Raw genomic sequence first — 24,918 nt, forward strand, 5'->3', positions numbered from 1 at the left:
GGATGGCCAGATTGCCGACATGGTCCGTGACCCCATGTTCATCCTATTGCAAGTCCCCATTCCTGAATGTTCTACATGGACATACTATTCTCTTCTCCTCCTTCCTCCTCTTTCCTACCAACCCCCTCACCTCTTGCCCTAAGCTGCTTTGCCTGCCCTTGGCCCCTACAGCACACCAGCTACCAGGGGCTGCCAGCTACAGTGTTTCTCTTCTCTTTTCTTTCCATCCATTTAAAACAAACCCCTGTACTTTTATGGGATCATTTTTCTAGTCTTGCTCTATTGGAATGGGGTGTTTCATGTATGTAGAACACAGTATCATCTTATCAAGGTACTTACAATATACCAGACGCAAGCAAATAGCTAAAACTGCTATTCTCCATCCCTTTCCTTCAATTCTCAGCCACAAGGTCCTGCAGATCTCCTCTCCTCTGCCTCTCATTGCCCTGTGTCACACGCATGCCCATTGGCCCTCCTGGTTCCAACCATTCTAACACCCCCTGACTCTGCCCATTTTTCTTAGACTGACTCTCCTCAATCCTATATCCACAGATTGTTGTTGTTATTTAATTGCTAAGTCATTTTCAATTCTTGTGTGATGCCATGAACTGCAACTTGTCAGGGCTCCTCTGTCCATTGGGTTTTGCAGTCAGGAAAACTGGAGTAAGTTGCCAATTCCTTCTTCAGGGGATCTTCCTGACCCAGGAATTGAACCCAGGTCTCCTGCCTTGGCAGGAGGATTCTTTACCACTGAGCCACCAGAGGAGCCCTATCTCCACAGAAACCCTCTCCCAATAAGTTTCTCCACCCTCTTGAAAGTCTCCAAGGACTAGGAAATCCAAGGGTTGTCATAACCTATAGGTGGGAAGGCTTGGCATCTCCTCAGTTCCACTTCTTAATAGCTGGGAGGTTTGGGGCAAGTTATTTAACCTCTCCAAGCCTCAGTTTCCTCATCTGTAAAATAGGGATAATGATACCTACTTCATATGGTGGATGTGAGAATCAGAGATCATTTATGGCATATAGTATTGGTAACAGAGTAGGTGGCCAGTAAAAAGAAAACAGAACCTCTATTGCCCTACAGAGATCTTTCTAATTGTGAAGGGGAAAACACACTCAAGTGATCTGATTTAGCATCACCAGTAATAGGACAACTTGATTGTGCTTTCTGGGGTGATACAGTAAGAGTTATAAAGCATTGTTTATGATGTATGCTGCCCAAAAATGTTTCAGTTAAACCCAATCAAGCCTCCAGACCAGCACTATCCGAAAGACACTGGTGTGATGGTGGAAATGTTCTGTTTCTGTGCTGTCAATAATGTAGCTTCTAGTCATGCATGGCATGTGACTGAAAGACTAGATTTTTAATTTATTTAATTTTAACTAATTTAAATTTAAATAGCCACATGTGTCTGTTGGCTACCATGTTGAACAGCCCAGCTCAAGAGTTAATTTTCAGTGTATAGAAAATACAAGAGATAGAGCCATAAGTTAAATCAAGAAAACCTATTTTTAAAAATCATAGGACCGTTAGGAAATTTTAATATGAATGGATAGTAAATGATTTTTTGGAATTATTCTTCTTGCTTGTGAAAAATGGTACTGTCTCTATTCTTAAGAAATGCATGCTAAAGCATTTAAGGGTTCCATGCTATGCTTTCTGTAATCATCAGATAACTGGGCAAATGTGAAGGCAAATATGGCATAATGTTAATAACTCTTGAATGTGGGTACCTGGTTGGAACACATCAGGGTGTTTGTTATACAGGTACCATTTCTTCAACTTTCCTAATTTTGAAAATTCTCATAATAAAAGTGAAAGAAAACATAAAACACAAATATTTAATAATCTGCTGACTGCTGTCATGGCAGGAAAAGTCAGATGTTTTTCAGCAGCCAACTGGACTCACTGGAGATTGGGAAAATACAGCTTTATGTAACAGTAGAGTCTTGCCCACTACTGAGATGGAAACTTCCAGAAGTTACTTGCTAACACCCCAGTCTCTCTAGGCCCCCCACTCACACCTGCACACACACAGGTCACCTGCTTCTACCACTTCTGGTTTCCGTGCTCCTCCCTCCACTCTCCTGCCCTGCCCTTCTCTTTCCAGTCTCCTCAGATGACTGCATGCCCAGCTGGCAAGGCACTTTGAAGATGAAACATGCTGAGTCCCTTACAGCCCAGGGACTGGCATCTTTTACACAGAGGAGGGCGCGGGCCACTATTAAAGCACATTCTAGAGAGGCGTTGACCTCAGCTAGCCACGCAAGCCCATAAAGCACACATTGCCACAACCGCATCTGCATAGCCAAGCCCCTTCCGACCTGAGCATAAATAGGACCCCGGCTCTCTGAGGAGGACATTGGAGTTTCCACAAGACTCTAGCTCACCTCTCCTGTACTCTGCAGCCTACACCTCCAGAAGGATCATGACCTGCGGATCAGGATTCCGTGGCCGCGCCTTCAGCTGCGTCTCCGCCTGCGGACCCCGGCCCGGCCGCTGCTGCATCACGGCCGCCCCCTACCGCGGCATCTCCTGCTACCGCGGCCTCACCGGGGGCTTCGGCAGCCGCAGCGTCTGCGGGGGCTTCCGTGCCGGCTCCTGCGGCCGCAGCTTCGGGTACCGCTCCGGCGGCGTGGGCGGCCTCAGCCCTCCCTGCATCACCACCGTGTCAGTCAATGAGAGCCTCCTCACGCCCCTCAACCTGGAGGTCGACCCCAATGCGCAGTGCGTGAAGCAAGAGGAGAAGGAGCAGATCAAGTGTCTCAACAACAGGTTCGCGGCCTTCATCGACAAGGTGGGTGTCCTTGATCACACCCTCCCTGAACCTTCCCTTCCTGGGTGGGCACTCAAGGGTTAGTCAGGGTGCAGGAGATATGTGGTCCAAGTGAGCCCCCAGGCTGATGGAGGAGATGGACACACATCCAGGGCACAGACAGACCAGAGAGATGAGTCTAGAGCAGGGGCTCCTGATTACAGCACTGTTACTATATACAACCTCTGTCCAGACAGGCAGGGTCCCTACACACAGACAAGGACAAGGCTTGAACCACATGTCAGAGAAGAAAGTATACATGCAAACAAGACTCAAGAAATGCACCTAAGATACAGGAACAGGACCACAGTTCAGCCTTTGAGTGGGAGTCCTTGATCACACCTTTCCTGAACCCACCCATACTAAACTTGGACTGGGCACTGATGGGGCAGTCCAATGCAAAAAGAGCTCTACTTGGCTCCCGACAGCATGCCATCTAGACTCAGCAGGTCAGGATAACTCAGTTGACCTGCGGAGGAAATTATCTTTCCCAACCCCTTGCTCTCACCCTAATATGGAAAATCCAAACATGATTACTATCTTGAAACCCAGAAGTCGCCTTGTCTTTCACAGTCCCCTCTGTCTAATCTCTGCTGAGCTCTTGGTTTGGGTTGTTGTTCAGTCACTCAGTCCTGTCCAACTCTTTGCGACCCCATGGACTGCAGCTACCAGCTTCCCTATCCTTCATCATCTCCCAGAGCTTGCTCAAACTCATGTCCATTGAGTCAGTGATGCCATCCGACCATCTCATCTTTTGTCTCCTCCTTCTCCTCTTGCCCTCAGTCTTTCCCAGCATCAGGGTCTTTTCCAATGAGTCAACTCTTCACAACAAGTGGCCAAAGTATTGGAGCTTCAGCTTCAGCATCAGTCATTCCAATAAATATTCAGGGTTGATTTCCTTTAGGATTGACTGGTTTGATCTCCTTGCAGTCCAAGGGACTCTCAAGAGTCTCCATCTCCAGAGTTAGAAAGCATCAATTCTTTGGCACTCAGACTTCTTTAAGGTCCAACTCTCACATCTATATATGATGACTGGAAAAACCTTAGCTTTGACTATATGGACCTTTGTCAGAAAAAGTAATGGTTTTGGAGTTTACCTTGAAGCAATCAGGACCCTCCCCAAGCCCCTCCATCCCCCAAATAGGCTTTGGGGCAGTAGGAGCCATCTGACCCCTCCTCCCACCCCAAATGGCAGGTGCGCTTCCTGGAGCAGCAGAACAAGCTGCTGGAAACCAAGCTGCGGTTCTACCAGAACCGCCAGTGCTGCGAGAGCAACCTCGAGCCCCTGTTCAGTGGCTACATCGAGACGCTGAGGCGGGAGGCTGAGTGTGTAGAGGCTGACAGCGGGAGGCTGTCCTCAGAGCTCAACAGCCTGCAGGAGGTGCTGGAGGGCTACAAGAAGAAGTGAGTGTGGCTGGGGGTGATGTTGGGCACAGGAACCGGACATGGATTCAACCCACTGGATGAGATTGGAGAATTTCAAAGGGGATGTGACCATGCAGGGCAAGTTGGTGGTATGCAGCAGGATCTTCCCATCAGGCAGTCATTGCTCAGATGCCTATGAGTAGGGCCATGATTCCCTAGGAGCTCTCTCTCTCCTCCTTCAGGCTTCTCTTCTGGAAGCCTGATCACCCAGCTACAGTGCCCTGTGCTCTGTGGGGAGGAGGCTTCTGCATTCTCCCAGGCCTGGCCCTTCAGGCTCCCACCTGTAGCACCTGGATGTGATATGAGTCTCAGTGTCTCTCAGGGCTGCCAGGTGCTGGGTCTCTGGGTGTCCCACTGTCTAGGTTGCTCTAATGCTGATGGCCTCTGAGATCCATAGGTCCTCCCCCAGCTGAGCTAGGTTGGACACCCAGATGGGAAGAGGCTGGGGCTGCAGTACCCCAGAGGGGCTGTTGTCCACTCCTGGCCGGTGCTGAGTCCTTATTTTCCTCCAGAGGTGACCTCAGAGCAGTTTGGGCAGCAGGGCTGTGAGGTTCCAGAAGAGTCACCTCCTGGGTCCCTCAATTCCAAGTGGAGAGAGAATCACAGACACACCCCAAGTCCAACCAGAGAGGACCCAGCAGGGCTGCCAGGGATCTGGCTATGTGGGGAGGTCCCTAGTGTTGTCCCCTTCACTCCTGTAAGGTGGTGACCTCCCTCTGTCCTCTTTCCACAGGTATGAGGAGGAAGTTGCTCTGAGAGCAACAGCCGAGAATGAGTTTGTGGCTCTGAAGAAGGTGAGTAACATGGGATTGGGAAGCTAGACATGAGGGATATCAGAATGGCATGCTCTTGTTGGGGAGATCTATGTTCTCAACCTCCCTGCGGGGTGCAGTGACCTTGCCGAGTCAGGATGGGAAATTCCCATAGATCAGGTCATCAAAGGCACATTCAAGGCTTTGACAAGGGCAGTAACCTTGTAAAATTTACTAGCACCCTGACCTGATGCAGGGGATTGACTGAATTGATCTCTGGACGTTCTGTGCTGCTTCAGAGCTGATAGTCTGTGGCTGGGGTCCCATGGAGGCATTGTAGGCTTCAGTCTCTCTCTGGAGGGATGGTGTCCTGTCTAGTGTCTCAGGGGTCTGGTTAAGACGGGGAGCACATTCCCAGGGTCTAGGGGGAGGATGGAGCAGAGCCAACAGTGGCCAGGTGGAGTTTTGGAGGACTGTAGGGAAATAGGGAAGGGTCAAGGTGGTTGAGCGAGGGAGCCAGTCTGGCAAGCTTAGGGTAAAAGGAGACATGGGAGGTAAGAGATCTCAGGTAGGTGGAGTGAAAGGCTAGTGGTCCACCTCCAAGGCACAAGGCATTTGTTCTTAAAAGGGGAGGAGGTTGTGAGATGCCTCTAGGGAAGGGCAGCATGGAGATAAGACAGGAAGAGGAACACAGGGAATCCTTTCCCCCTCACCTCCAAGTACTGTGTGAGGAGAGAGAGGAATTCAGGTGATCATCACCAGGGGTCCTCTTTGCTCAAAGACTCCCCATCTTCTCAGGATGTGGACTGTGCCTACCTCCGCAAATCAGACCTTGAGGCCAATGTGGAGGCCCTGATTCAGGAGACCGACTTCCTTCGGCGACTGTATGAGGAGGTGAGTGATTGTGGTCTGGGCAGAAAGTAGCAGCTGGCCTGGAAGAGAGGGCATTGCTCTGTGATCAGAGTTGGACAGGGGTTGGGGCAGGAGCTACAGTCCATGAGGCTGTCAGAGGGGGCCAGGGCTGGAGACCAGGAAGGGCTGAGAAGGCAGGTACACGCTGTGGTGGGGGAAGCCAAGGTGTAAACAAGACCCTTCCACCCTCCCGCCCCACCATCTGCAGGAGATCCGAGTTCTCCAAGCCCACATCTCAGACACCTCGGTCATCGTCAAGATGGACAACAGCCGGGACCTGAACATGGACAACATTGTGGCTGAGATCAAGGCTCAGTATGATGACATTGCCAGCCGCAGCCGGGCCGAGGCTGAGAGCTGGTACCGCAGCAAGGTGAGTGGTCCAGGACACCTGCCTACTAGACATGATGGAAGGGATGGAGGTATACATTAACAAGATTTCTTTTGTCTGGGGATTCTGATTCCTAGAGGTGGTGAAAGAAGTACAGACCGCTCTCAGGTTATAGTGGGAGGACAGGGCTGCCATTACGGTTTCACAGGCTGTGCACTGGCAACCTGAAAATCATCCGTGTTGTTCTGAGTGGGTGGTACATCCCATCCTGAGTTACAAGAGCCTCTCTGCTTCCCCCCAGTGTGAGGAGATCAAGGCCACAGTGATCCGGCACGGGGAGACCCTGCGTCGCACCAAGGAGGAGATCAATGAGCTGAACCGCGTGATCCAGAGGCTGACGGCTGAGGTCGAGAATGCCAAGTGCCAGGTAGGGTTTTTTTGTGGCCCACCAGAGTCCCACAGGCAGTGTGTGTGCCCAGTTGGATCTCACCATTCATTCTCCAGTCCACTTGCATGACTTGAGACCCAGTTTGTGGTTACTCAGCGAGCCCCAGGTGATGAAGGGGAGAGGCCTGTTCCTGGGGTGATTCCTGCTGTGTGGAGAGACCATAACCCACCTTGTTCTCTCCTGGGCCCTTAGAACTCCAAGCTGGAGGCTGCAGTCACCCAGGCAGAGCAGCAGGGCGAGGCAGCCCTCGCTGATGCCAAGTGCAAGCTGGCCGGGCTGGAGGAGGCTCTGCAGAAGGCCAAGCAGGACATGGCCTGCCTGCTCAAGGAGTACCAGGAGCTGATGAACTCCAAGCTGGGCCTGGACATCGAGATCGCCACCTACAGGCGCCTGCTGGAGGGCGAGGAGCAGAGGTGAGGCCCATCCCAGCCTGGCCCTGGCTGCCCATTCCCACCCTTTACATAAATACTTCCTTGATCCTGGCTGAGCAATGGCCAGGTCTGGGGCAAACCTATCATTTATCAGTTTGAGGTGGGGTATTCTGAGGACTCTTCCTTCTGACACGCTGCTCCTTCTTACCACTCGTGGACCCCACTCCAAGAAGTTATGGAGCTCTGTTTGCAGCTCTGATTCAGTCACTAATGTTGCCTGTTTCTTTTTCCCTCTCAGACTGTGTGAAGGCGTTGGGTCCGTGAATGTCTGTGAGTATCCTAGGCCCCGTGTGGATGGGTTTACTTGCTTCCTGTAAAGGATAGGAGTGTTTTCTCTGACACCTAAATATGAGCGGGCTGGCATCACAGGAAGAGGGATTTGGGGTCAGACAGCAGGAAGGACGACTTCTTTTGGACTAGAGTTGTAAGGATGCTTGGAGAGGGCCATAGTCGGAGAGGCGGCACCCTCGGTCCCCCAGAATTTTGACTCAGTCTTTGGGGCTCGCAGGTGTCAGCAGCTCCCGCGGCGGGGTCGTCTGCGGGGACCTCTGCGTGTCGGGCTCCCGGCCGGTGACGGGCAGCGTCTGCAGCGCCCCCTGCAGCGGGAACCTGGCGGTGAGCACCGGCCTGTGCGCGCCCTGCGGCCCCTGCAATTCCGTCACGTCTTGCGGCCTGGGCGCGGGCGGCGTGGGCTCCTGCGGCATCAGCTCCTACGGCGTGGGTTCCTGCGCCAGCGTCTGTCGCAAATGTTAGGCCTCCCAACTCAGGCCCCGCCCGGGCATCTCTCCCCCGCAGCCCGGCAGGGCCCTCCCTGCATGGCCCCGCCCCCTCCGCCGCCACCCCAGCTCTGGGTGGAGCAAGCCCTAGGCTTCCTCCCTCATACTTCGAAAGGTCCGTCCCACTCCTGGCTTCTCACGCCTGTGCGTAATGCCCTCTTCCTGGGTTCTGCCGCACGCTCTGGGAAAGGCTACCCTAGAAAACAGTCCCCTTGGCCACCACAGGAAGGGACCCCAGGGCAGGGAGGACCAAGACCCTACTCTGGGTTGTCGTGGGGCCAATGGCCAGAGTCCCCACCCTGTCCCAGCATCTCCCTTCCTTCTCTGCTGTGTTCACCTCTTCCAAGATCTGTGTTTCCAATAAACCAATGTAGCCAACCCTGAGCTTTGTCTGTACTTATGTTATCCTCCTCAGGGTCGAGGTTTAGGAGAGCCCCCAAACATAAAGCAGAGAAAACCCCAGGTCTCTTTCCCTGGGCTCACAGCAGTCTCGGGTTTAGCCAAGGACGGTGCTAGGGCACTATATCCTGTAATTTTATCCACACCACCTTCACAAGATGTCTTGCAGAGGAAGAAACTAGAGCTCAGGGACCCACAGTAGCCAGGGCCAGGCTCTACCCTGAGTTCAGTGGCACACAGCTGGGGTTTGAACCTCCTGTTCATGTTTAGTGGTCATGTCACTAAACCACAGCTGCCTCCCAGAAATCACCTCTGTGCACATGTGTACACTTATGAATAGATTCACCAGTCACTCAGAGCTTAAGGAAACATCACTCTTGGCTTTGGTGGAGAAGACTCATACCTGAGTAATTCATGAGAATTCTTTAAGGGGTGAATATATGAACATGACTTAAGCTTTCAAAAAGCCTTTGATATGACTGCCTTTTTTTTAAATGGAGTCCTTTTGGGGTTTGGAGACCTTCCATCACTGATAAATTACCTCAAAGCTAGACAATAACAAGAAGCAAAAAGATGATGTGGCCCAGAGGTGAGTACACAGACCCTGGATCCAGACTGCATGGGTCCAAAACTGGGCTCTGTTCGTAGCTGAGTGACTTTGAGCCGTTTACTTACCCTCTCTGTGCCTCAGTTTCCATATGTCTAAAGTGAAATGATAAAAAGAGAACCTCTTTTTCACCTCCTAGGGTTATTGGCAGGATGAAAGAATTTAATATATGTAAAATAATTAGTGTTTGCCACAAAATAACCACAACATGTGTTTATTGTCAGTAGTATTCTTTTGCAGAATATAAAATAGAAATCCTTCCTGGGATAAGGGCCATGGCCTGACTATCATTACACTTATATCTGTGATCGGAGACCCAAGCATAGAGAGAAATCCCCACATCTTCTGGGCCATCAAGCTCCTCCCTGCAGTAAACTGTCCCCCTTACACTGATGATGATATTACAAGTGCTGGTGCAAGTGGGACGATGGCCCCTCAGCTTCACTAGAGACCGAACTGAATACCTGAATATACACGTATACAGCACAGTGAATCTCAAAACTTTTGGATCCAGGCCCAGGAAGCTAACAGAAATGGGAGTCCCCATTCCATCACTAAGGGCAATAGAAATAATTGAGACCAGAAGTGAGAGGTCTGGAAAGACACAGGCTCTTTTAAAGCACAGGATTAATCCTAGGTCTTCTGACCACCAATGTGTCCCCTCCACCCTTCAATGGAATTCTGAGGACAGAGCCCTTGGAGAGTTCCAGAATCCACAACTGTTCTAACCAGCCCTCTGTGCTGTGACAACATACAGCTCAGAAGTAGACCTTATCTGGAGTCCAGATCCAAGGCCCCAGTATCAGCTTCATCTCCCACGCCCAGTTCAGGAGCCACCGGTCCTGAGAGACAGCTCCTTCAACTGACTCCTCCCTCTGCATCTCACTAGACTCATCAGCCCAGCTGGACCTTGATGACCTGTCATATTTCACTCTCTCACCCTCTCTCTGGCTCTGACCTCTTACCTACCCCAGCTCCACAATCCTCACCTCCCTATAGGTTCCCAGTCCTAGACAGGCTCAGGCAGAGGCACGAGAGTGAATGAATCACATACATATTGCCCATGATGCAGGATGGTAAAGAAAATGAAACATCTTGCTGTGTGACATTCAGCAAGGCACTTCTTCTTTCTGGGCTTCAGTGTATTCACTAGTGGAAAAAAAAAAATGCTTGGACCAGATAGATGCTAAGGTCCCTTAGCCATTTAAAGTTCTATTTTTTTTAATTGAAATATAGTTGATTTACAATGTTGTGTTAGTTTCAGGTATACAGCAAAGTGATTCAGTATATATATAGATAGATATTATTTTTCAGATTCTTTTACATTTGGGGTTATTACAGGTTATCTAATATAGTTCCCTGTGCTATACAGTAAGACCTGTTGTTTATTTTATATATAGTAGTTTGAATCTCTTAAACCCGAGCTCCTAACTTATCCCTCCCCCTGATCTTTCCCCTTTGGCTAACTGCAAGTTTGTTTCTAACTCTGTGAGTCTAATTCTACTTTGTAAATAAGTTCATTCAGTTCAATTCAGTCACTCAGTCGTGTCCGACTCTTTGCGACCCCATGAATCACAGCACGCCAGGCCTCCCTGTCCATCGCCATCTCCCGGAGTTCACTCAAACTCTTGTCCATCGAGTCCGTGATGCCATCCAGCCATCTCATCCTCGGTCGTCCCCTTCTCCTCCAGCCCTCAATCCCTCCCAGCATCAGGGTCTTTTCCAATGAGTCAACTCTTCGCATGAGGTGGCCAAAGTACTGGAGTTTCAGCTTTAGCATCATTCCTTCCAAAGAAATCCCAGGGCTGATCTCCTTTAGAATGGACTGGTTGGATCTCCTTGCAGTCCAAGGGACTCTCAAGAGTCTTCTCCAACACCACAGTTCAAAAGCATCAATTCTTCGGTGCTCAGGTTCTTCACAGTCCAACTCTCACATCCATACATGACCACAGGAAAAACCAGAGCCTTGACTAGACAGCCCTTAGGATCACTTTCTTAGACTTCACATATAAGTGGTATCATATTTGTCTTTCTCTGTCTTCCTTTGCTTAGTGTGATGATCTCTGGGTCCATCCGTGTTGCTGCAAATGGCGTCACTTCATTCTTTATGGCTGAGGAATATTCTAGCATATATATACCACATCCTCTTCCATCCATCCGTCTGTCGATGGACATTTAGGTTGCTTCCTTGTCCTGGCTCCTGTAATCAGTGAAAGCTCTATTACTCTTTAGTAGACATGGGATGGCACGAGGAGCTGGAGGGAAGTAGGGAGCCACGGTGCCACGCACTGTGCTTCATCCCTCACAGCTCACTGTCTGTAGCTTTCTGTCTGTGAGTGGAACAGAATGATCGCATCCAGGTGCACGTACATGTCTGGGCATCTGTGTGGAAACACGTATGTGTGTGAATATGTGTATACCTCTGTATGACTGCAGTGTGAGTGCACAAGTGGACTGGTTTGGGTGAGACGGGGTCACGTGTGAAGAACTGGACTCCGCACTGTGGTGCGAGTGGTGATAGGCAGGTGCTGCTGGGGGTCATGCTGGGGAGCTACCCTCTGACTGGGGAACCCTAGCTCTAACTTGGGCTCCTCTGCCTACCCCTCTTGCCCTGCAATTACTGCAGCTCCAGCCAGGACAGAGGGAGACCAGCTGGCCTTCTTGAAGTTGGACAGCCTTCTTCAAAGATACTCACAACTTTTCCCAAGAACTCCAGTAAGTGAAATATTGATTATATTCATAGAATTCCTACTATGTTTTCAGCTCCTTATATATAGTAATATATTTAATTCTGAAACCTCCCTGTGTTAGGTACTATTCTTTTACAAATCAACAGTAGAGAGATTAATTAGGGAGGAAAAATGCAAGGGATAAATGAACCTTCATTAGGTGTAGAGAGAGCAGGAAGGAGGCCCAGAAACAGTAAAAGCAAGACTGGGAATAGAATCTGGGCCCTTTCTTCTTATTCCAAGCTTGACTGGTTGATATACTGTAGCTAGAATCACAGGAAGGGCTGCATTTAGATGCATCAGGAGACTCCCAAGGAGGTCCCTAGGGTTAATAGTGGAAGAGCAGGGCCCCAATTCATCCAAGGACAGAGTGGACCACACAGGACCACAGGGCTTCAGCCATTCATATCTACTACATGGCAGACTCCGGAGATGGATGGATGAGGTAGGTCACGGTCCTCAAGGGATGCTATGAAGTTGCATCCAACACTCCAAATGCTGCTATCAAGTGTGAGGCAGGTGTGGGCGCATATGGGGCTGACCCTCAGGATCTCTTTCAATGAGAAGCAACTGGTGACACCTCTCCTCCCTTCAGAAGTCATTCGACTCACAAAGCTTTGTAAATAGTCGAGGACTGACTCTCCATAAATGCCCCAGGCTGGAATGTGGCCCTTGGCCAGGAAAGCCACTCAGAAAATTGATCCCCAGACCACAAGCATTGGCCTGGGCCCAACAAGCGACTAAAATCTGACCCCATGGCCCTTGGCGTCTCTAGCCTGACATCAGGCTTGGGATTTGGAAAGAAAACCTGTGGTCTCCAACCAGTCCTCAGCGATACTGGTTGCAGCATGCTCACCATCAATCCTGCCTGCAGCTCCTGGGGTGCATGGGGCGGGGGGTGGGGGCAGGGAGGGGCATAGCTCTTCCTTCTGCACTTCCTATAATCTTCCTTCATTGACATGATCAGCATGGCAGAAGGGGGAGAAACCTGACTTTGAATATCAGAAAATCTCATCACTTCCTAGCAAAATGCAGGGAACATAAAATCCACCTGAAAAAGTGTGCGGAGGAGCGGCTCTGCTTTCAGGCAGCTGCTTTGCATTGGGTGTGTTGGTCAGAATGTTTATACCATTGGTGTCGGTCAGAAAGGATTAAGGGGGCTGATCGTGAGTCCAGTGGGGCCCTGTTCCCTGTTCCTCAGGTGGATGGCAGGCTGCCAGCCAAGTTCTGGTCCCATTCCTCTTGCATGAGACTGCTCTGTTTATCCAGGAGGTAGCCCTTTTGGGTACCTGTTCTCTGGGCAGGAACTCAGAAAACACAGCAGACCTTCTGGTACTAGCAAACCTTAAAAGGTAAACCTGGGCCTCTGACCAATGACTCACGTTAGCCCCACCCAGGGACATAGAAAGCAGGGACCACTGTCCGCCAGATAGGTCAGTGATGTAATCCTTTGTGCAATAGAAAAGAATGTGAGCTCCTTGAATGGAGGGTTCTCTCAGGCCTGTATGGCAAGGAAAGAACCCAGAAACCCAGCCTTTCTCAGGCCACCCCCACTGCCACAAACTGGCTACCTTCTGCACCCTCTCCCAAAGGTGCCTTGTGAAAATGCAGACCAACTGCACCAGAGACCTGGAAGTAGCCAAACTGGAATTTCTGATTCCAAAGCTCATGTTTTCCTCCTCTGTGGTATGTTGTTCCCAGCCCACGGTCAGATGATTTGTTCATTTAAAGCCTGGACCACCCAACTGTGTCCATGTCCTCCAGCCCTAATCTGCCAGGGTCATTTTCCCCTGTGCCTGTCCTCAAGTGCTCTCACCACGGCGGTAGAGTGGGGCTCACCTTCAACCCCATCACTGTATTTCTTTCTGCTCCATTTCCTGGTTTAAGGCCTGCCCCCACCCACCACCACCAGACCACTGCCCAGGACTAGAGTGCCTTGCCCACCAAGCACTATGCCTGACCCTCAGTGGCCATTTGGCACTTATAGACTGAGCAGATCAATGAATGCAGTTCTCAGCAACTCTGGCAAGATTAGCTGCCTGCGGACCCCAGGATGGGAATCAGTCCACCATCATGCATGAATCAACCCCTTCTTTCCCTTTCACTGGGTTTTCCTGGTAGCTCCAGGGGCCCTCACACACACATGCACACACACACACTCACACACACGCACACACACACCACACAGAACATCCCCAACCCTCAAGATCCTGGTCCTCTGATATCACCATCAACTGAAGTCATATGGACCCACACACCCAAAGTGGGGTTGCTTCCTGGTAATGTCTCCCCTTTTCTTTTCCCTCCCCCAAATCCAGCCAGCTTTGTCTTTGCTCTGGGGATAGAGAGCCTGAAGAATCTAGGCACAAACAGCAGGAAGGCTCCAACTGCCACATAACTTTTTATTGCAGAGGAGGAGTCCCAGGAAAAGAAGGGGATGGGGCAGTTCAGAGGAGAGGGGTGCTGGATCCAGGGAAGACAAATACCATGCTTCCCAGTGGCACAGCGTCCAGCCTATGCCCACACTGGGGACGGCTCTACCGTGGTGCAGTAAACCACGTTCAAAGACTATACCCTAGGGTGGGGGACCAGAGGGAGAGATAAGACGAGGGTCGGAACCGTGGGAGCGGGCATCTGAGACACAGGTCCAAGTCACTGAGGAGGAAGCTAGGGTTCCTTGACTTCTCCGGAGTAGCGCAGGAAGGATTCAGCATCCGCGTGAGCCGCTGCAGCGTAAACCCTCGACACAGCCGGGGGAGCCGCAGAGCGCACAGCCGCCGCCAGGGGCGCTCGTCTCCACGCCGCTGGGACCCGCTCTGAGCGGCAGCAGTGCCTCAGGGCCCGAGGCTGAGCCCGGCAGGCCGGTGGGAGCGCTTCCGAGGGCTGAGCGGAGAGCGGCTGTTGGAGGAAAAAACTCCAAGTCTCCCCTGCCCTTTCCGCCCCAGAAGACAGACATACAGATATAGAGATGCGCAGACACCTCCCCCTACCAGGAGACAGACGTGGCAGACTCCTCAAAGTGACAGATACACAGACCCCATCCCCTAAGAAACAAACTCCGGAATGTCTCCCCCCTGGAGTTAGCCCCAGATTCTCCCCGATGTGAGAATGAAACAGTCTCTTCCACTGGGATAATCCACAGACCTTCCTCCCACACCCCAGGACACATCAACAGATCCCCCGCCAAGGAACAGACCACAGAACCCCTTTTCCCAATACACACAAACCCCAAAAAACCACCCCCAAGAGGAAAAACAGCCCTCACAAATGGGAGACACACAGAGGAAGAGGCTCCCTACTTCCTTCCCAGAGAGGATACATACCCAGGGTGGGGAGGGGATAACATGTGGCCCCTCTCACCCCCAAGTTACTCTCTTATTTACTTACTGACATTTCCTGCCCCAAATCCCAGACCAAGCCTGCAGGGAGAAGGAGGGAGCAGGTGAGTGAATCCATCTACCAGGCAGAATACTCACCATTCTTCAAAACAAAGCACTTCTGGCCCTCTCCAGACAGGCAGAAATCCTTCCATTCTGATAGCTACTTGGGTTTCTCAGATCCCCTCAGCGCTTTCGGGTAAAGACTCCTGGACCTTTACACTCAACCCTTCCTGTCTTGCTGCTGCTGCTAAGTCTTAAATTCAAATAATTCTTTTACTGAAGAATTCTTAGAGAAGGGAGAAGGCGGAAGATCTACACTGTCTTCAGCCTAAACTTATCTTGAAATTAGACCCCATGATGGGGGCATTTTGAAGGCAGATCCCAGAGGAGATAGGTCAGTTGTCTGGAGAATATTGTTCAAGCCTCACCCAGTCAGTTTCTACCTGTGGGTCCTTAAGGTGGTCTTTTACTCTCTGAGACTCAGTTTCCTCATCTGTAAAATGGGGATAATAGAACCCCCTTCCCAAGAGTTTAAAGGAGACAATACATGCAGCTTGTCTGCTGCATGATGGGTTCCCTTTCCTTCCCCTCAGCCTAGTGGGCCCAGCTGGAGCTGGAAGCCCTTGGGTCTCTACCTGCCTAATGTTAAAAGCCAGGCCCTATCTGTTGCCATAAACCCTTCCTCCCCCAGCCTGGAGGAGAGAGGAGCAGAGTTGAAGGCACCCACACCAGGGATCTTACTCCCCCTGGCTGGGCCTTGGTCCTTGCAGTTGTCTCAATAAACAAACTGGATCCTGCTTTCTGATCCTGGGAGTGAAAGAGTCACTCATCACTGGTGTTAAGGTTACTTGTTAGCTGGAACCCTTGGTCCAAAGGTCTGTGAGATGGAGGGAAAAAAACTGACTCCAGGAGAACAGATCCCTGGATACCCAGCTCACCTCTCCTCACCTTATCCCCCACCCCAGCTGGCGAGGACCCAGGCAGTATCCTCCCTTAACCTTCTCTACTCCTCGCCTTGACCACATCTGAAGCACCGCCTAGCCCTCACCTGCTCTCCTCGCCCTCCAGCAGCTTCCTGTAGACTGCGATCTCAAACTCCAGGCCCAGCTTGACGATCATGAGCTCCTGGTACTCACGCAGCTGCAGCACCATGTCCTGCTTGGCCTTCTGCAGGGCAGCTTCCAGCCAGACCAGCTTGCCCTTGGCACTTCCTGAGGCACTTTCCTCCTGCAGAGCGGCTGGGTCCTTGCCTCTCTCTGGTTCACAGACCTGGGGGCAAAGGGAAGACCACAGACAGGAGGACATCCTCAGCCCCTCCCCACTCAAGGATCCAGACCTTTCTCCATAGCCGGAGGGCCAAAGAGAAGTTAGAGATCGTTAAGAGGAATGAGTGCGCCTGCTCTGAAATCTGTGTTTGTGTGTCTGCCCCACTCCCAGGGTGGAGGTTGGGGACCAGCCATCTTAAGTGACTGAGAGCCTTTTGCATCTAGTATATGTGTGTGTATGCTAAGTCGCTTCAGTCACGTCCAACTCTTTGCAACCCTATGGACTGTAGCCCACCAGGCTCCTCTGTCCATGGGATTCTCCAGGCAAGAATACTGGAGTGGGTTGCCCTGCCCTCCTCCAGGGGGTCTTCCCAACCCAGGAGTTGAACCTGTGTCTTCTGCAGCTCCCACCTTGGCAGACTGGTTCTTTACCGCTAGCCCACCTGGAAAGCCCACATCTAGTATAGTGACACTTCCAAAATGAGCTAGGGTCTGGGACGCATCAAATGCACTTTAGCATGTCATCCTGGGGTTATTGTTTCATCAGGGAAATGAACAGGAAGAGTATCCTTTCCTGATAAGAGACTGGAATTTGTAGTCTCTAGGGAAAAAAATATTGATAATAAAGGCCTGCCTTGGTGAGGCATACTTGCTGCTTAGGGACCCAGTCAGGGAATCAGAGCAACTGAGGCTGCTGGGAGACTGCCAACAATGGGACCACCCAGCCACCACTCTGTCACCCCTGGAACCTGAACAGTTTGTCCCTCCTCAAAGTCAGGGGTTCCTGCAGAAGGGAGAACCCCCACGAATATCCTGCAGAGCCTGAGACACTTGTCTCTGCAGAAAATGAGAACTGACTGGAAGCAGAACCTCTTCCCTTTGCAGGGTGGAGCATGGGCCAGGGTAGGAGCTTGACCAAGAGGGCGGCTGAGAAGAAAGAGGAGCAGGTGAGAGGGAGAGAGGTGGGGAGAAAGAGGGCATTCATGTGGGAACCTTCTCTTTCTGGAGCCTAAAGCCTAATAAACACAAGTGCCTACAGAGCCTGGCTGGAGACATCAAAAAGTATAGGCCAGGGACTTTCCTGGTGGTTCAGGGGTTAAGATTGCACTCCCAATGCCCAGGGCCTGGTTCCATCCCTGATCAGGGAACTAGGAATGCTGTAACTAAGACTGGGCATAGCGGGGGTGGGGGGGAGAGAGGGGAGAGGGAATAAAGGCCAAATGTAAAGTGTATATGGATAGTACCCAGTTCCACAAAGAAATATACACACTCTTATTTTCCTGAAATCACAAGGATGTCTTTCCTGTTTTCAGTCTTTCATTTCTTCACCTTAGATAGAGAGCTAGAGCCAGAGCCTAGTTGCATCTCTTTGACAAGGATGACAAGAGTACCAGCCAAGGTGAGGATAAATGGCAAAGATCCCTCTTCCCCAGTGTCAAAGGATGCAGTCTGGAGTGTGGAGTCTGCAGCATGCGGCAGGAGCATGACCCCCATGTGAAGATGAAAGAGAAGACAGAGGCCTCTCTTCTCTCACCGGATGTTACTGTGTGAGACCAGTTTAACATTGCCAGATCTACATGTTTTTAGAGGGAATCCACGATACTGAATTTCTAGGTAAGAGAATCTTGCCATTTCTGAAGATGGGCTCAAATTTCACACTGTAGGACAATCACAAAACATACAGACTTAAAAATATATATATACATAAAAAATGATATGCAAACAAGCATCCATATGCATACGTTTTTACCTGCATGTTAATTATTTATCCACATTAAAAAAAAAACTCAAAGTCCTGGGCAAATGAAGGCATGGTATATACACACATAACCACACTCCTGTTTGCTCAGACAGTCACAAAGAGAAACTCTATCCAAAGGATTGGGGAGGGGAGTCTAGTGTAGGATGCCTCACCAGCATCACCACTCAGCTACCCCCACGCCGCCCCTCACCTGGCTCTCACTGCCGTCCACCTCCACTGTCAGCCGCTGGATGGCCTGGTTCAGCCTGTTTAGCTCCTCCTTGCTGTGCCGCAGGTTCTGCGTGTGTTTCTGCACTGTTGCCTTTATCTCCTCGCACTGCGAGGTGGGGGCAGCCAAGCGGGGTGCGGGGGGGTTGATCAAGAAGATGAGGAACCAGCAGGTGCACTCACTGGAGACCAGCAAGACCATTCCAGCACCCACCCACCCACTTGCTATCATGGGTGGCTCATTTGGCTCCTCTGAGCCTCTGCTGCTCCATCTATAAGGTGGGAATGGTCATCCTTTCTATCCCCAGCGGTGGTTGAGAGAAGGAAGTGCACTTGGCTGGCACCATGGCACGTGGGCCACCAGGTCTGTGGATGCCAAAGGTAGTGTGAACTCAGCCACAAAGGGTAACAGTGCCGCAGCCTGTTGAGTCTTTGGACTGACCACACAGAGCTGACCCCAAGAATCAGGGTAGCTAAACCTAGGAAATCTATTCTCGTCCTTCACTACATAGGCTCATCTAAATGAATACAAAAGGCAGTTTCAAAAAATTCAACATTCCCAAATTTTAAAAATACTTTTTCAAATCTAAGAATATGAAGAAACTTTCCTAATTTGATGAAGGTTATTAATCAGTGACAAAAGATCCAGTTTCCAGCTACCTCCCCAAACCCAAGGCCACTCTGGGACAACATTATGGGATGACAAGGGGCAAAATCAGTGGGCCTTTACCCTTCCTGCATCCAGTCTGTACATGCCAACATCTAACCAATTGGGTACAGTGACCGATGCTTTCACAGTGCCTTACACTCTTCAGTATTTTCCCTCCACCATCTCTCTGGGGCTCAGGACCACCTGTGAAGTAGGCCAGGGGGATGTTCCTGTCTCTGTTATCTTCCCTCAGGCAAGCTGATGCTCAGCCACCGTGCAAGAAGTAGGGACCCTGAGGGATATGAGCAACCCTGCCAGTCAATGACTGAGCCTGGCTGCATCTTAAGTCCACACACTTTCCCCAAGGAACAGATAAAGTCACACAGGCCCTCCAAAACAGAGAATAGGAACTGTCCACTCCAGCCCAGTGCAAATTTCCTTCCAAGGTATTGATAGATAGGGTGTGGGGAATGGATGAAAAGAGACGGTAAAACTTCATCTCCCACCAATCTCTGCCCTATTCTTACTGCCCACACCTGCTCTCATCCCCAAAAGCTGAAGACACAGCATGCAAGCTTGTGCCTGGCTGGGTCCAACAGATCTGGGTGGAGTTCGAGACTCCTCCTCCTGTGTGAACTGATGAGCCGTATAGACAAGTCTCACCATGATGAGCAGAGCTGTTGTCTCCTCCAAGCCTCCTGTGGGCCCTGAAGCTCAGCTCTAGCCCAGAGAGCTCCTAGAATGCTCAGCTCTGAGGGACAAAGCCTCTTCTTCCTGGGGGCTCTGTGACCTCATCTTGTTGCATTTGCAGAGTTCTGATTGGGGGAGTGGTGGAAGGGGCCGTCCTGTGAGCCCAGAGGGGAACATGATAGTCTCTGAGCTGGAAAGGACCTGCAAAGAACAGGAGGAGGAGGAAGCGGGGTAGGGGAAGGAAAAGGACTTCAGTGGGGGGAAATGTGTGGAGCTGGGGAGTCTGGGCTTTGGGAGTGGGCAACAGTGAGCCACAGAAGGTGCTTGAAGAGGCCAGCAGCCTGGTGTACGTACAATGCAGTGTGGGAAGGCCTGTCTGGTAGCAATGCAGAAGACAGATAGCAGGGAGAGAGACTTCGCCTGGGAGTCCATTTCCACTAGTAGGTAGGAAATCTGGGGAAAGACAGGACTCCAAACTGAAGGAGTAACAGGGACCAGAGACCACAAGTTGATCAGCCTTTTCTTTTGTTTGATAAATTTCTCATACATGCAAGACTATATATAACATGGATTTAATGATTTAAATGGTGATATAATAAAACAAGCCCTTGTGTGCCCACCAGTACCTCCAAAGCCCATTGTGGGACGGACCCTTCCTGCTTACAGCATCCTCTCCCTCTGACCCCATCCAGTCTCCAAGGTGACCACTATCGGGTTTCTGCGTTGAGCACCCCCTTGCGTTTTCTTTATTGTTGTATCATATGTGTATGAATCCCTAAGCAGCTGTTTTAGTTTCGCCTTCCTTTAAGACTTCTATAAATGGAATTACACGCAGGCTTCTATGACTTGCTTCTCCCTCCTCAACATTCTAATTGTGAGATGCAACCATTCTGAGGCATGTAGCTTAGTTTGTGTTGCCATGCTGTAGAGTATCCCAGTGTGATTATTGCTCCTAGGGATATACACATGTGTGCTTTTTTTTTTTTTTTGGTCATAGCAAACAATGCTGCTATGAACTTTGGGGTTTGTATTTGCTAGTGTACTTTGGCAAGAGTTTCTTTAGGGTACTGGCTGTCAAATTTTTTTTGTAGCCATAGCTCAAGTTATAAGAAATACATTTTAGGGACTTCCTTGGTGGTCCAGTGGTTAAAAATCTGTGTTGCAATGCAAGGAAGACAGATTCTATCCCTAGTCAGGGAGCTAAGATCTCACATGCCACGGGAGCAACTAAACCCAAGTGCTGCAATTACTGAGCCCACAGGCTCTGGAGCCCACGCACCACAATCAAAGACCCCGCATGACTCAGTGATGATCCCATGTGCTGTAACTAAAACCCAACACAGCCAGTTAAATAAGCAAAGTTAAATAAATTTAAAGTATATCTAATTTATATCATGAATCGGTACCTATATACATATCCAACACATAAACTGAAATAAATTTTATGAAAAATTACTTCTACTGTAAAGTGCCCTCTGATCCTCTAATCGATCACTTTAATGTTTCACTTTCAATTTATGGACCTAGGTTTTCAGTCAGGGCTCATGTTCAGGTTTTCATATGTTTTAGTTTTTTCACCAAGCCTTATGTTTAGGTTTCATTTCTTATACTGCTAAGTCACTGCAGTCGTGTCCGACTCTGTGTGACCCCATAGATGGCAGCCCACCAGGCTCCCCCGTCCCTGGGATTCTCCAGGCAAGAACACTGGAGTGGGTTGCCATTTCCTTCTCCAATAAGTGAAAGTGAAAAGCAAAAGTGAAGTCACTCAGTCATGTCTGACTCTTAGCAACCCCCTGGACTGCAGCCAACCAGGCTCCTCCATCCATAGGATTTTCCAGGCAAGAGTACTGGAGTGGGGTGCCATTGCCTTCTCCGTCATTTCTTATAAATAGCATATTAATCTCATTATTTGTTAAATAATGTAATGAAATATCCATGAACTAACTTACTGACACAAGAACCCATTCTGTCCTCTCCCCCTCACTCTGGAGGTAACCACTTCCTTGTGTATCAACGTCACCTTGCCTTTTTTTTTTTTTTTTTAAGTTTTATCACATACATTACATATATCTAAAAATATATCTGTAAGGTTTTCTTGTTTGTTTTTTAATAAAAAGGATATCAGTTACACAGGGCTTTCTTTTTTTTTTTTTTTGTCTTTTAACATTGTTTAGCTAGGATTCCTCCCCTAGCATTCATAGTATTCTATTGAGCAAATATACTACACTTCTATGTTATTCTGTTTTTATTCTGTTTTATTTTTTCATTCTACAAAGTTGATTCTACAGCAATTTTTCTAAATGACCCCTGATGCACATATGTGAGAATTTCTCTTTGATACACATCTAAGATCTAGGAGTGGAACTTGGGGACCTTAGGATGGTCAATGTTCAATATGACAAAACAAAAATTATCTGCCAAAGTTGGTGTAGTAACAATTTACACTTTGGTCAGCACTGTATGACTTCCCAGGTGGAGCTAGTGGTAAAGAATCTGCCTTCCGATGCAGGAGAATCAAGAGACACAGATTCAATCCCTGAGTTGGGAAAGATCGCCTGGAGTGGAAACCCACTCCAGTATTCTTGCCTGGAGAATCCCATGGACAGAGGAGCCTGGTGGGCTACAGTCCATGGGGTCGCAAAGAGTCAGACACAGCTGAGTAACAGGCATGACGTGGCATGACAGCACTGTGTGAAAGATTCATGCATTCTCCACATATCTTACTTTTCAACAATTTAATGGGGACTTCCCTGGTGGTCCAGTGACTAAGACTCCACGCTCCCGATGCCAGGGGACTGAGTTCAATCCCTGGTCAGGGAACTAGATCCCACATACTGCAACTAAGAGTTTTCATGCAGCAACTAAAGATCCCGTTTGCTGCAACTAAGACCCAGAACAGTCAATTACATAAATGAATATCTTAAAAAAAAACAATTAAATAGTATAATCAATCTTATTTTTGACCCTGCTTTGAATTTTCATGATTACTGTTAAGGTTGAATAGCTCTATAAATGTTTATTATCCATATGGATTTGCTTTCTTTTGACCATTTTTTCTATTGGATTGTTTGCCTTATTCCTATTGGATTACAGGTGTTCTTTATATTTCTAGATATTACTATTTTATCACTTATATGTGTCACAAATAGCACTTTCAAATTTATAGCTCATCTTTTTACTTTCTTTATGGCATATTTTTATTAATAAAAGTTCTTAATTTTAATGTAGTCTAACTTATCTTGCTTTTATATTAAGCACTCTGTGTGACTTGCTTAAAAGTCCTTTTCTATACCAAGATCAGAAAGGTGTTCTCCATTTTTTTTCTTCTTAGAGTTTTAAAGTTTTGCATTTGACATGTATAATTTTAATTTGCTTGAAATTGGTTTCGTGTATCACAGAAGTCAGGGATCCAATTTCATTCTTTCCCATGTGGATAACCAATGTATAGTTCTTTCTCTGTTATTGATCTATGGATCAAAGATATATATAGATATAGATATAAGGTATATTTAACTTTATATATTATATATAATTTTATTTATGTCATATTTATTTAATATATTTATATCATATATACACACAAGAATAATTGACCAATGTAACAAAACAGAGAGCCCCCAAATTGATATGTATTTTATATATATATGTCATATATACATATATGATGCAATATATTATACAGTATGTCATAAGCATAAATAATGCAATACATATGTTTTATATATGTATGTATACAATACACATCAGTTTAAGGGCTCTCTATTTTGCCTCATTGGTCAATTTGTCTAATCTTGTATAGATACTGCACTGAATTTCTGTAGCATTCTGAAAGGGCAAATATTCATTCTTTCTTTTACATCAGTGCCTTGACTCTTCTCAAACTTTTCTCTTCACCATAAATTTTAGAAACAGCTTATTAAGTTTTATGTAAACCCTTGTTTGGGATTCAATTGTAGTGGCACTGATACTGTAAATCAATTTAAGGAGAATTAATGTCTTCTTTCAACAATGCTATATCTCTTCATTTAGTTAGGTCTGCATTTTAACTTTCATTTCCTATAACATTTCATAAAATGTTTGTATTTCTCTAGGCATAGTTCTCTCACATATTTGTTAGGTTTATTTCTAAGTATCTTATGAGTTTTAAAGTCATTAGTTTATCCATCTTATTGGGAGATAATTTACATACAGTAAAATACACACATTTCAAGTGTACAGTTCAACAAGTTTTGATAGATGTTTGCCCTCATTCAACCATCACTGAATGAAGATAAACGACATTCCAGCAAGCATCTCAGTAGTTTCCTTCATACCCTTTTGCAGCAATCTTCCCAGCTCATCTGAGACAACTATTGATCTGATTTTTAGCAATGGAAATTAGTATTGCCAGCTGGAGAACTTCCTATGAATAGAAGCACACAGTATATACTCTGATTATTTTCACTTGGCATAATGGTTTTGAATCATCCATGTTGTTTCATGAATCAGTAGTTCATTCTTTTCTCTTGCTGAGTGATAATCATCACATGAATATATCTCTGCTTATCCATTCACCTATTAATAAAATGTTTTTATTGTTTCTACTTTGGGACTATTATGATTCAAGCTCCTAAGTAATTCATGTACAAGTCTCTGTGTGGACCTGTTTTCATTTCTTGTAGATAAATACCCAAGAGAGGAATTGCTGTGCCATTTGGCAAGTGTATGTTTAAATTTATAAGAAATCGGCAAACTGTTTTCAGAGGTGACTATATCATTTTATCCTCCATGAAAGTTCCAGCTACTCCAGCTACTTGATGGTCAGTCTTTTAAATGGTTAGTCTTTTAAATGGTTAGTCTAGTGGGTAAGTTTTTTTCTCATTGTGGTTTAATTTAGGTTTCTCTGATGACTAATAATGATGAACAGCTTCTCACATACTTCAGTTCAGTTCAGTCATTCAGTCGTGCCCAACTCTTTGCAACCCCATGAATTGCAGCAGGCCAGCCTTCCCTGTCCATTACCAACTCCTGGACCCTGCTCATCATGTCAGTGAAGCCATCCAACCATCTCATCCTCTGTCGTCCCCTTCTCCTCCCGCCTCCAATCTTTCCCATAATCAGGGTCTTTTCCAATGAGTCAGTTCTTTGCATGAGGTGGCCAAAGTATTGGACATTTAGCTTCAGCATCAGTCCTTTCAATGAATATTCAGAACTGATTTCCTTTAGGATTGGCTGGTTGGATCTCCTTGCAGTCCAAGGGACTCTCAAGAGTCTTCTCCAACACCACAGTTCAAAAGCATCAATTCTTCAGCATTCAGCTTTCTTTATAGTCCAACTCTCACATCCATTCATGACTACTG

The 24,918-nt window shown here is 48.2% G+C and overlaps 2 protein-coding genes across 3 annotated transcripts; one reads left to right on the forward strand and one right to left on the reverse strand.

The window, feature by feature from the left end:
* Positions 1 to 2,429: 2,429 nt before the first annotated feature.
* On the forward strand, positions 2,430 to 7,868 carry LOC138078854 (keratin, type II cuticular Hb1). 2 transcript variants are annotated; one of them, XM_068971604.1, is made up of 10 exons: positions 2,430 to 2,798; positions 4,012 to 4,220; positions 4,975 to 5,035; positions 5,792 to 5,887; positions 6,114 to 6,278; positions 6,538 to 6,663; positions 6,877 to 7,097; positions 7,354 to 7,385; positions 7,624 to 7,680; positions 7,807 to 7,868. In XM_068971604.1, the coding sequence occupies exons 1-10, from the start codon at positions 2,430 to 2,432 to the stop codon at positions 7,866 to 7,868; spliced, it is 1,398 nt and encodes a 465-aa protein (XP_068827705.1). The 2 variants fall into 2 exon arrangements, with proteins under 2 accessions (XP_068827705.1, XP_068827704.1); XM_068971603.1 differs by having other exon boundaries at positions 7,624 to 7,868.
* Positions 7,869 to 14,293: 6,425 nt separating this feature from the next.
* Positions 14,294 to 18,442, reverse strand: LOC138078593 (keratin, type II cuticular Hb1-like). The gene is made up of 4 exons (XM_068971419.1): positions 18,245 to 18,442; positions 16,055 to 16,275; positions 15,018 to 15,045; positions 14,294 to 14,509 (listed from the first exon to the last, which is right to left on the reverse strand). Exons 1-4 carry the CDS (start codon positions 18,440 to 18,442, stop codon positions 14,294 to 14,296), a joined length of 663 nt encoding a protein of 220 aa, XP_068827520.1.
* Between the last annotated feature and the right edge of the window lie 6,476 nt (positions 18,443 to 24,918).

The sequence above is a fragment of the Capricornis sumatraensis genome, chromosome 4 (assembly GCF_032405125.1).
Source record: "Capricornis sumatraensis isolate serow.1 chromosome 4, serow.2, whole genome shotgun sequence".
Classification (NCBI taxonomy): Eukaryota; Metazoa; Chordata; class Mammalia; order Artiodactyla; family Bovidae; genus Capricornis; species Capricornis sumatraensis.

What these genes read in the sequence shown, in the direction of transcription:
- LOC138078854 (XM_068971603.1), top strand. Translation starts at nt 2,430, where the DNA reads ATGACCTGCGGATCAGGATTCCGTGGCCGCGCCTTCAGCTGCGTCTCC. An exon ending in AGAGCTGGTACCGCAGCAAG is followed by an intron (nt 6,279 to 6,537) that starts GTGAGTGGTCCA and finishes GCTTCCCCCCAG; the next exon opens with TGTGAGGAGATCAAGGCCAC. An exon ending in CGTTGGGTCCGTGAATGTCT is followed by an intron (nt 7,386 to 7,623) that starts GTGAGTATCCTA and finishes TGGGGCTCGCAG; the next exon opens with GTGTCAGCAGCTCCCGCGGC.
- LOC138078593 (XM_068971419.1), bottom strand. Translation starts at nt 18,442, where the DNA reads ATGGTCTTGCTGGTCTCCAGTGAGTGCACCTGCTGGTTCCTCATCTTC. An exon ending in TCCAGCGGCTGACAGTGGAG is followed by an intron (nt 16,276 to 18,244) that starts GTGGACGGCAGT and finishes CTTTGCCCCCAG; the next exon opens with GTCTGTGAACCAGAGAGAGG. An exon ending in TGGGATTTGGGGCAGGAAAT is followed by an intron (nt 14,510 to 15,017) that starts GTCAGTAAGTAA and finishes CTCTCCGCTCAG; the next exon opens with CCCTCGGAAGCGCTCCCACC.